This window comes from Salvia splendens, chromosome 20 (genome assembly GCF_004379255.2).
Source record: "Salvia splendens isolate huo1 chromosome 20, SspV2, whole genome shotgun sequence".
NCBI lineage: Eukaryota > Viridiplantae > Streptophyta > Magnoliopsida > Lamiales > Lamiaceae > Salvia > Salvia splendens.
In genome coordinates this window covers 12,863,155-12,874,800 of record NC_056051.1, presented here as the reverse complement: position 1 = coordinate 12,874,800, position 11,646 = coordinate 12,863,155, and the positions used below count along the sequence as shown (strand labels likewise).

Here is an 11,646-nt window from a genome sequence, read left to right as displayed (position 1 = left end):
TGTGAAATGTGTGTAGTGGGTGAAGTGTGTGAAATGTGTGAATATATTCTCCACTTTAGTCTTTAAATATTATGTCACCTGTCCCTGAAAATTTGTCACTTATTTCCATTTTTGCCCATCCCCAAATATATATCACTTTTCACTTTTACTACTCCCTCCGTCCCCCATTTGGAGTCGTTGTTTGACTCGGCACGGGTTTTAAGGAAGTGTTTGAATGGTTGGTATAGTAAATGGAGGTAGGTAGTGGAATGTGGGACCACTTTGACTTTTGGTGTAATAAATGTAATTGAATCAAATTCAATGTTTAATTTTAATTTAATGTTTCAATTTAAACAATGCAATTAAATTAAATTTTCAATTTAATTGTGTAGTCATTAACTAAATTCATTAACAATGTGGGACCTCAATTGAAACCATGTTTACTACCTTACACAAAATTGAATGAAAAAAAGTGCAAGTTGCACTATAAATGCAAAATTAAAGCTGCAATTGTGTATAGATAGGGCACGTTTCCTATTTCAGTCTCCTGCCAAAAATTGAGAGGGAATGCCAATTTAATTTAGTGGAGGGAATTCTTACAAGTAAGGAGGGAAAATGTACAAGGACATTCAAATTGTTCACCACTCCTATAAATACATTCACTTCTACTCTTCATTTACTTCCACCAACCAAAACAAAAAAAAAAGGAAAATCTATTGGTTTTGTAGTATACCCTCAGAAAATTTTCATCACTGGGTAATGGAGAATGAGGTGGTCCAAGTGTTGGACCCTGATCAGGAGCAGCAGGGGCAGTGGCAGGGGCAGTCCGGATGGCATCGGCCTACATTAGCCTTGACTAGCCAACAAAAAAACCTCATTGCACAGTTTCTTCTACAGCGAAGTAGTGCTGGAGTGCTGCCAAGAGGTTCTTGTGCAGAGGCTGCCAATAAATTCAACATCCACAAAAGGACAGCAGAGAGAATATGGCACATCAGTAAGCAGCAGATGGACAGAGGGGAACCTGTCATGATGCAAGGCAAAGTAAAAGGTTATCAACACAAAGACAAACTCATGTTAGATGAAGACGAGTTTAGAAACCTGTCCATGCTTGAGAGATCAACCATAAGGAAGGTTGCTTCTAAGATGGAAGTAAGCAAGACGACAATTGGTAGATTTCTTAAGAGGAATCAATTGAAACCTCATACAAGTGCTATCAAGCCTACACTTACTGAAACCAACAAAATTGCAAGGATAAAATGGTGTCTTTCTCATATTCAGCCAACACTCGCTGAAGGTAAACTTCTTTACCATTCAATGCACAACATTGTCCATATTGACGAGAAATGGTTCTACATGACAAAGACATCAGATAGATACTACCTGTTGCCGGATGAAGATGTGCCATACAGGTCCTGTAAGTCCAAGAGATTCATCACTAAAGTGATGTTCATGGCTGCTGTGAGTAGGCCACTATGTGGGCCTGATGGAGACATCATATTCGATGGTAAAATAGGGTTATTTCCATTCACAGAACAGATACCAGCCCAAAGAAGTTCAAAGAACAGGCCAAAAGGGACAATGGAGACAAAGCCAATTCAGTCAATTACCAAGGAAGTCATGACAGCTTGTCTCATAAACCAGGTATGCCACTTTTTATGCCAATAAAGCTATCAGACATCATATTCATGTCATCACATAGTCACATACACAGTTTGTTGCCAGATTATACCATCAATCAAAGCCAAATGGCCAGCCAATGCAAGCAAGAAGATTTTCATACAGCAAGATAATGCCAAACCTCACCTTAGAGCAGCTGATCATCAATTTGAGGCACTTGCAAGTACTGATGGATTTGAATTCCATCTAATTAGCCAACCACCCAACTCCCCAGACACAAATGTGTTAGACCTCGGGTATTTCAGGGCAATACAGTCACTACAAGATGACAAGATGGCCACAAGTGTTGATGATTTGCTTAGGAATGTGTTTAACTCATTTGAAGAACTCTCACCACAGACCCTGAATAGAGTTTTCATCACTTTGCAAAGCTGTTTGACAGCAATATTACAAGTGCATGGGAAGAATGATTATAAGATCCCTCATATGAACAAGAACAGGTTGGAAAGAACAGAGGGGTTGCCTTTACAACTTCAGGTTGAAGAAGGATTGGTGAGAGAGAGCTTGGAGTATCTAAAGCTGCCTGAAAACAACACTGGGGACTCATATGACATAGGGCGGCTTAACCATGCTTTAGGGTACTAGACATAAGTTTAGGGACTGGAGTTTACAGTATAAGCACCAACATATGTTGGTGTTTAAGATGTAAACTCTATTTTTTGTGAATAGACTGCATTTTTTGTTAATGCCATCAGAGAAGTGTCATCACATGGCATCAGCCTCCAAACCCTTCATAGGGGGTGGCTTACTAAGCTAAATAGGCTGCATTTTGTATAAACATCATCAATGTACAAACTACAAACTAATCAGTGCATATTTTTGGTATTATCACTTCTAATCAGCCTCCAAACCCTTCATAGGGGGTGGCTCTTTTTCATTTCCCTCAGAAAAACTTCATCACAGGGCATAAGGCAGTCAACACAAGGCCTAGGAGCAACACATTACACTTACAACAGCCTCCAAACCTAACACAGGGGTGGCTGGGTAAAGTATGCAGAAAAGCTTCATCACAGGGCATATGGACAACAACACAAGGCCTAGGAGCAACAGAAGACACTAACACAGCCTCCAAACCTGACACAGGGGTGGCTAAGCATCCCCTCAGAAAAGCTTCATCATAGGGTGTATAAACAACATCAGATTGCACATATCACAATCATCAACAATTCTCCCTGCCTCAATATCACATAAACATGGATCAATATCATATACACAGTCAGGAACAATACCCACGACCTCAATATTACATCCTCAAGGACCAATATCACATAAACAGTGAGGAACAATTCCCACATCCTCAATATCACATACACATTCACCAATATCGCATAAACAATCAGGAGCAATTCCCACAGCCTCATACATGGAGCAATGCACATAAACATGAAGTAATTCATATAAACATGGAGTACATCAGAAATAGACTACATTTTCCTAATGTCAAAAGCCTCCAAACCCTAAAAAGGGGGTGGCTCTGAATTAGAAAAAAACTCACAAATCAGAAGATATCCTTCATGCAAGGAAACATGATCAAGAGCATAGCTTTTTCATTGTCGGTGTACTCCCTGTTTGGCTCCACCGCCGGCTGCATTGCTCCATCTATGCCTTCCCCGATGTCATCCAAACCGAACAGAGGTGCTTCGCTTTCCCCCAGATTAACATAGCCTGAAGGCGGCTTGAAGTCCGGCCAATCAAAGGGGGCTTCGGTTTCAGATCCGTCGAAACCCTTAGCCGGATCTTCGGTTTCAGATCCGTCGATTAATGGGGACGGAGATTCACTGTCAGGAACGTAGAAGCCCTCGGACGGAGGCTGAGTTTCAGATCCATCCATAGCATCCAACGGATCTTCGGTTTCAGATCCGTCAAACACCAAATCGGGAGGTGTCGGCCCTTCACAACCGTCGTCGCCTATGAACGGTGGAACACCGTGAACCACGGACCGACGACCTATTGCGTCGCCATCAACCCAGTCCGGCGGTGATTCAGGGGTGTCCATCGTTTCGGAGGGAGGCGGAGGGAGGCGGAGTGAGGCAGAGAGAAAGAGGAGTAATGAGAGAGATGTTTACGGGAGTGAGAGAGGGAGAGAGTCGGGAGTGAGAGAGTTGAAATCGAGAGTGAGAGTAGACTAGGGTTAGCACTTTCTATTTTCTTTTTCTTTTTTAAGTGTAAATAATGGCATTTTATGTAAAATTTGGTAAAAATAGAGGGTAATTTTGATGTCCAAAAATGGTAAGTGGGAAGAGTGACTCTTATTGGGGGACATCCCGAAAAGGAAATTAGAGACTCTTATTCGGGGACGGAGGGAGTATTATTTTGATAATGGATCCAACATTACACTAACTCATTCTTACTAACATTTTATTATAATACTAATTTATAAAAATAGGACTCAAACTCCATTAACTTTTTCAATCAACTTTTCATTACATTTCTTAAAACTCGTATCGGATCAAATGGTGAAAATTATTAGAGACAGAGGAGTAAAAATTTCTTAAATCTTGTGACAAAACAAATGTTTCAACTAAGTTGTAGACATATAGTCATAAAATTAGCTGTTCTAACATCAAGAAAAACATATCCAAAGCTATATAAATTATCTTCTTTTTATTTATTTACTTTAATGATGCAGTTTATATTCTCATGCATTGTTGCTTTCATGGTAAATATTAACAAAAAAATGTAAAAACAAAAAATGGGGATGGGCAAGAAGAGGCCCGGTTGTGACGAATAATACGTGAGGTCATCTCATGTGGTGGCTACAACACATATACTACTACTATTGACTATTCTAGGCTACACCACACTAATATCTTGTTTTTATATATATATATTCACGATAATCTACCAACCCTATGTATATATATATAATAGTAGAAAATCTAATTTGTTCCACACACCTCTGAATCATATATCCCACCGACAGACTTCACTGCTCTCTGAGTCTGAGCAACCATGGAAAACATCCAAGCCCAAAAGCATCACAAAAACAAACGAAAAATCCTAATCCTCTCCGCATTCCTCTCTCTCGTAGTGGTGGCAGCCGTCTCCATCCCCCTCGCCCACCGCCACACCGGCGCCACCTCTCCTTCCGCTTCCTCCGTCGTGAAGTCCACCTGCGCCTCCACATTGTACCCGGAGCTGTGCCTCACCGCGGTCGCTTCTTCGGACGCAGTGAAGAGCAGCAAGGACGTGCTAATCGCGGTCCTCAACTACACGATCTACACGGTGGAGCGCAACTTCTTCACCCTGAAGAAGATCAGCCGCGAGAAGGGCTCCCTCCACGACTGCTTCGAGATGGTCGACGACACCCTGGAGGAGCTCCACGAGAGCGAGCTGGAGCTCGAGGATTTTGGGTTTAAGAACTACTCCCTCGCCGCGAATAAGGAGAATCTCCTCACTCTCCTCAGCGCCGCCCAGACCAACCAGGTTATAGTACAGTGATTTCAGGTTTTTCTTTTTTTACAATGGCGTACGATACTATAATATTTTCTTTTTTCTTTTATTTGCCAACATCACTCAGGAGTCCTGCCTGGACGGCTTCTCCCACGACGGTGCGCGAGACACTCATCGCGGGCCAGATGCACGTGTTCCGCCTCGTCAGCAATGTGATGGCCATGATAAAGAATTTGTCCGACCACGAAGTGGCGGAGAAGCTCAAGACGGAGGGGAGGAGGCTGGCGGAGGCGGGGGCGGAGGAGCAAGGGGAGTGGCCGGAGTGGTTGTCGGCGGGGGACAGGCGGCTGCTGCAGGCGACGACGGTGACACCGGATGTGACGGTGGCGGCGGACGGGAGTGGGAACTACCGGACGTTGGCTGCGGCTGTGGCGGCGGCACCGGTGGTATGTGATAAGGATAAAGGCGGGGGTTTATAGAGAGAATGTGGAGATACCGAAGAAGAAGACCAACTTGATGTTCGTCGGAGATGGCCGGACGACGACCATTATCACCGCCAGCAGGAACGTCGTCGGCGACAGCACCACCTTCAATTCGGCAACTGTTGGTTAGTTTTTACCTTCTTTATTCAATAACTAACGATGGAAATGGAGTAGGAAATGACATAGGTGATATCAAGTGTCGAAAATGTGTGTTGATTGACAATATTTTGGAAAATACATAAAATTGAGAACGTAAACTATGATTAACACTTATTTAACTTTGTTGTCAAAAAATCTAATGATTTAACACTCATTTATTTCTGTCACATATTTATTATTGTTATTTTGAGGCTTTAAATCTATGGGGCCATAAGATGTTACTAAATTCTTTGGATATGGTATTAACCATTTCTGACTTTTCTCCAATTGGAATAGTTTTATCACTACAGCTATGGTGACACGTATACGTACTGACTTCTTTTGATTTCCATATATTATTACTACAAATAAATTGATCTTTGTGGTATATAACTTATAAATGGTAGCCTAGTTTTGATTGAAAAATAGGCGTCGGTACAATAAGACAAAAACATTTTAAAATATCAAACTAAATTATATAGATATCTACTCATTACAAGTTTTCTTCCATAAGAAATTCAGGTCATGATAACATTTTAGCTTATTTTCATATGGGTATCTATTTTACATGTTGAATAAGTACTTTATTTTCTCTTGTTTTATTTCATTTAACATTATTTATTTTAATTAATATTATTGATACGACACATGAGATCATAATCAATGAACATACATCCATCAACCCTTCTTTCTTTCTTGTTGATAAACTATACTATCAACCCAAGATCTGTCTCATAAGTTTCCCCGATACATCTTCTACTTTAAGAATTAAGAGGATAACAGAAATATCTCAAGAATTAATTTCGAAAGTATAGAATTAATTCATTGAGTACTAGTTTTCAATCATTTTTTTTTCAATTTTCAGCTAATAACTTTTTAATAGAAATTTGAAATGATAAACTAAGATTCACTAATTAAATTATTTTAATTCAGTGTATAATACTAAGAAATAAAGTATAGGACAAAGGATCTATCAATTCTTTAAGATTTTTTTTATAATTTAATGAACATAAATTTAAAGTTCTTTATCCTTTATTTTAATGGTGATAATAAATGTGAATTTAATGCTTGCAGCGGTGGTTGGCGGCGGGTTTCTAGCCCGGGACATCACGTTCCAAAACACGGCAGGGCAATCAAAGCACCAAGCTTTGGCCCTCCGCGTGAACGCTGACCTCTGCGCCTTCTACCGGTGCGACATGCTTGCCTACCAGGACACCCTCTACGTCCACTCCCTCCGCAGTTCTACACCGGTTGCATCATCGCCGGCACACAGTGGCTGACACAGTAAGGAGCAATGAGGGGCTTAAGCCCTTCCCAAAAGTTTTTTTAAAATGTTTTTCTTCTTCTAAATTTCTTAAAATTTTCAAAATTTATCCATAGCCCTTCCTAAATTTTTGCCGTAGGAGAGCATATTGTCGAGTGTTGATAAGTGGAAGGGGCTGAAAAATCTGAAAATTGGAGAGTTGCAGAAAAAAATGGACGCCTCAACTTGCAACTTGAAGAAGACGACTAGTTGTAATGTAAATTATTATTATAATAAAATATCGTACGCTCTCCTAAATGGGGATGATCTCTAAATAATAATGCTATAAAATGTGACGTGTCTTCACTGTAAACGTGTAGAAGAGTAATTATACTCCATTGTACTTCTTAGTTTGTGGTATAAATGCTTAAAAATCCATCCCTTCAATAAGCCTAGATTAAAACAATCGAGATCATTATTTTTTATCACAACAATTTTTGGCGGTTGGCTTTAGTTATTTTAAAATTTCTCTTATAATTTTCTTGTGAATTCTATTATACAAAAATTGATTTTTAATAATTCTTTATATTTATTTAATTATACAAACTTGACAATAAAGAGTAGAGTTTGTAGTTTGGTCCGGTAGGTTCAAAGCAACTATTATGTATCCTATTTTAATTTTTATTATATAAAATACTTCTTTCGTTCATGAAATAATATCAAATTTTATCATTTTGATACGCCTGCAATTTAAAATCGGATTCATTTTTTTGGATAAGTGAACCCGACACTCTACTAAATCATTATATTTATATTTCATTATAAAACCAATATGTAAAAGTGAGACATTTATTCCGTTGACTTTTCCCCCTCACAGCGGGACTTTAAATTCGGATGGATAAAGGAAGAGTATAGCTCCTGCCAAAATAAATTTCTGCGTCCGCCACTGCCGGCACAACCGACTTCATCTTCGGCAACGCCAACGCGGTCCTCCAGAACTGCGACATCCACGCGCGCCGCCCCAACCCAGGCCAGCGCAACATGGTGACCGCACAGGGCCGCGACGACCCCAACCAGAACACGGGCATCGTGATCCAGAAGTGCCGCATCGGCACCACCTCGGACCTCAGGCCCGTGCAGAGCAGCTTCCCGACGTACCTCGGGCGGCCGTGGAAGGAATATTCGAGAACGGTGGTGATGCAGAGTGACATCAGCAATGTGATCCATCCAGCTGGGTGGTATGAGTGGAATGGCAACTTTGCCCTTGCTACTCTTTTCTATGCTGAGTATCAGAACACCGGCGCCGGCGCCCCCACGGGGAATAGGGTCAAGTGGGGAGGGTTTAGGGTGCTGACGAGCGCCGCGCAGGCGCAGCCGTTCACGGCCGGGAATTTTATCGGTGGTGGGAATTGGCTGCGGGTGACCGGCTTCCCCTTCTCTCTTGGGCTTTGATTTGCCAAAGTTGTGTATTTTCATGAATAAATCTGTTTGTAATTTGTTTTTCTTTTTACGTTTTGTTTCCAATTTGTATTTCCATCAATAATTTGTATTTACATGTTACTTGCATGTAGGGATGGATCAAGAATGGTATGATCTACAAGATAAGTAGCAATGATGTTGAAGCCACGTCCCATTACTAACATCACCAATTGTATTTTGCCATGTCAAAGGCTTAAAAAAACAGCCACAAAATCAGTCACAATCCATTTTTTCTCTGTCACGTCAACATTTTAAATTTCAGGCATAACACTTGTAATAATCAGTCCCAAAAACAGCCGCAAAATCAGGTTAAAGAAGTAAAAAACTACAAGCAAATCTCAATGATTCCGACTGCAAATTTTTTCAATCAAATCTCGATGGAATTGTAGGTAGGCGCGTTCCTCGTGCACAGTAGCCCATCAACGCAAAATCTCAGGGAATTGGGGTGGTGTACCATGATGTTGGAGCGCGTGCGCTACTTCAAAGTTAGATCCAACTTTCTCTTCGCCCCAATTGATCGCTCTTGCACCTTCATCATTGATTATCATATTATGCATGAAGATACACATATGATAATAGAATACAAGATTTGTACCAAAAACAAGTTGGACCTTTCACTATTGCCTACCGCAATTGCAACACACCAAATGACCACTCGACTCCCTTCCGCGCAACCTCTTGTGTTTGAAAAAATAAAGCTTGCTTCTCATCAGTTGAGCAAGTAGTTGACTTCACAAACACAGGCCACTTTGGGTAGATGTCATCTGCCAAGTAGTACAATTGAGCAAGTAGTACAGTCTGTTTAAAGGCGACTGGATCAAGATATTGGTATCGTTGTTAGATCCAACCACACCGAAGTAAGCATGCCATATCTAAATTCATTGTTCAGCAACAACTTCGAGGATCAAAGGAGGGTCCGCGCCCTTGTAGCCACTCGTGAACTCGCCTCTTGTACAATTTTTCCAAGCTCATTGCATACAATCAATGCTTCCCAACATGCTAAGAAATTCATGAGCTCTCTTGTGCAAACTAATCAAGGATTGGGCATCAGCAATGGTGGGCCTTCTCAACTATGTGTTGCGAAACGTCTCCAAAACATCACAGAAAAAGTTCTTCAAGCATTCACATCCAGATGTATCGGCGACATGGAGATATACTCATCAAATAGATCCGCTTCACCTCTATAACCCAATTGTCTAATTGTAATTGTGCACTTCTTCTGCAGCATCGAGAGTCCGGGTTTGCTACTACATTCAGTATGCTCCTGGAAGTAAGCATCATGTCCTGCCAAAATGTTTGCAATGCGCATGAAAAGGGAACGATTCATTCTAAAACGAAGGCGAAATGTTGTTGCGCCCCATCGTGGTTGGTCAGCAATGTAGTCATGTACTAGCCGTTGGGCGGGCACAGCATGCTCATGGAACACGGGCTCCCGTACGTGGATTGCCCTAGGTACCGGTTGTTTTTGTTGCAGCAGGACCCTCTCATAATATTGCCGCATATATTTATCCATAAACTCATCCTCCAAGTCCGGTAATGAATGGGAAGAAGAATTGCTCTAGTCAGGACTCATTGTTATGAAAGCATTTATCGTATATTGAGATTATAATTTTAGTTACTTTATAATTTTATTTTAATTATTGTTGATATCATATAAAGAATTCACAACTTGAAAAAAGTATAATCACATGGATGGGCCCTGCATCTCATGGGTATTGCACTAGATTTCTAATGAGGAACTTATTTTATGGAAAATAAAAAGTGCTAGCTAAACTTATTTTATGGAGTACTAGATTCGGGAGTGGATCCCAGCAGCAGGGGCAGCTGTGCCAATAATACGGCGGCGTTTTGTGGCAACTTTCACTAATTTTATTATTCAAAGCAGATTCACACCAACAGTTATCCATATAAATAAGTGATTTACAATTGATTTATATTCAAATATTCCACCGCCCACACCCGCCACCTCGCCGTGAAATAAAGCAATTTTTTAATAATTTGATAAATATTTTTTTTCTATGAAATGTTTAGTTTACTAATTACAATTTCAATTTTTTTTAATTCACTTGCATCATGATCATTTAAATTTTACTATTAACTATTAATATTATGACAAACTAATATAACATCAAAAAATTCTTATTTAAAACTATAATTATAGCTAATCGGTTGCAGAGTTACCAATTTCTAGTTATAATTCATTTTAACTAAAACACCATCAAATTTGTAAAGTCATTTTTAAATTTAAATTTATTAACTTTCAATTATAATATAATCAATTATAATATAATCATATTTCCCTAAAAATAATTTTAAATAATAATTGAAACTCCCTTTGTAAAATTTTTAAATTAAAGGAATAACCATATTATCATTTAAATCGTAATGGTTTACAAATTTGATAGATTTTTAAGCAAAACAAATTAGATTTGGAATTATTATCTCCCTATCACAACAATAAGCTCTAATTATTATTTTAGATAATAATTTATTGATATTTATACTCCATTAGTTTATAATAATACTAGTACAAGTTAACATAATTTTTAAATAGGAAAAAATTGAATTAGCAAAATTAATATTGAACAAATTATTATTACAAATATATAAGTAAAATCACTAGAACAAATTATTATATATTATAAGTTTTTATTTCATCTATGATGGACGGTGGAGTAGTGCAACATTAAGAATTTTTTTTAACTTAAACCATTGTTTACATTAATCCATGAGCCTAGCGCAGCATGAGTAAACTTAAGCAGGGGATCCACTCCTGCCCCTGCTGTGGTAGATTTCTACCACAGCAGGGATCCACTCCCACTAGATTCAATATGCTTAGGGACAAAAGGTGATTCGCTCACCCCAGGCGCCCCCATAACCCGGCCCGACATCGCTATGGAGGGGTTCAAACACGGTACCTCAGCGGCCCATTAGGTGGGAGGAACTTACACTGGTAACCAGCACACAAGGAGCCACCACAGTGGTGAAACTCCCACACTGCGGCTGCCAGCATTCGATCCTGTCTGCTTAGGGACAATCTACCACCCAGGAACCAACTGAGTTAAGCCCGTGCGGGCAAATTCAATATGCTTAATATGGTATAAGTGGTTTTGATACTAACTGAGTATGCTTTTATTTCGCAAAAATAGAAATTAGAATGAAATGAAAAAATATGGTGATAAGCTCTTATTTTTCATGTACTCCATTTATTAGAGGCTAGTTTTGAGTAGTTTTGATCGGAGCCGAGCGGATCAC

General features: G+C 39.7%; 1 protein-coding gene and 1 pseudogene across 1 annotated transcript; both read left to right on the top strand.

Moving 5' to 3' along the window:
• The first annotated feature begins 738 nt into the window (after window positions 1-738).
• On the top strand, window positions 739-2,241 carry LOC121781493. The gene is made up of 2 exons (XM_042179226.1): window positions 739-1,620; window positions 1,702-2,241. The coding sequence occupies exons 1-2, from the start codon at window positions 739-741 to the stop codon at window positions 2,239-2,241; spliced, it is 1,422 nt and encodes a 473-aa protein (XP_042035160.1).
• Window positions 2,242-4,517: 2,276 nt separating this feature from the next.
• Window positions 4,518-8,607, top strand: LOC121782384 (annotated as a pseudogene).
• The last annotated feature ends 3,039 nt before the right edge of the window (window positions 8,608-11,646 follow it).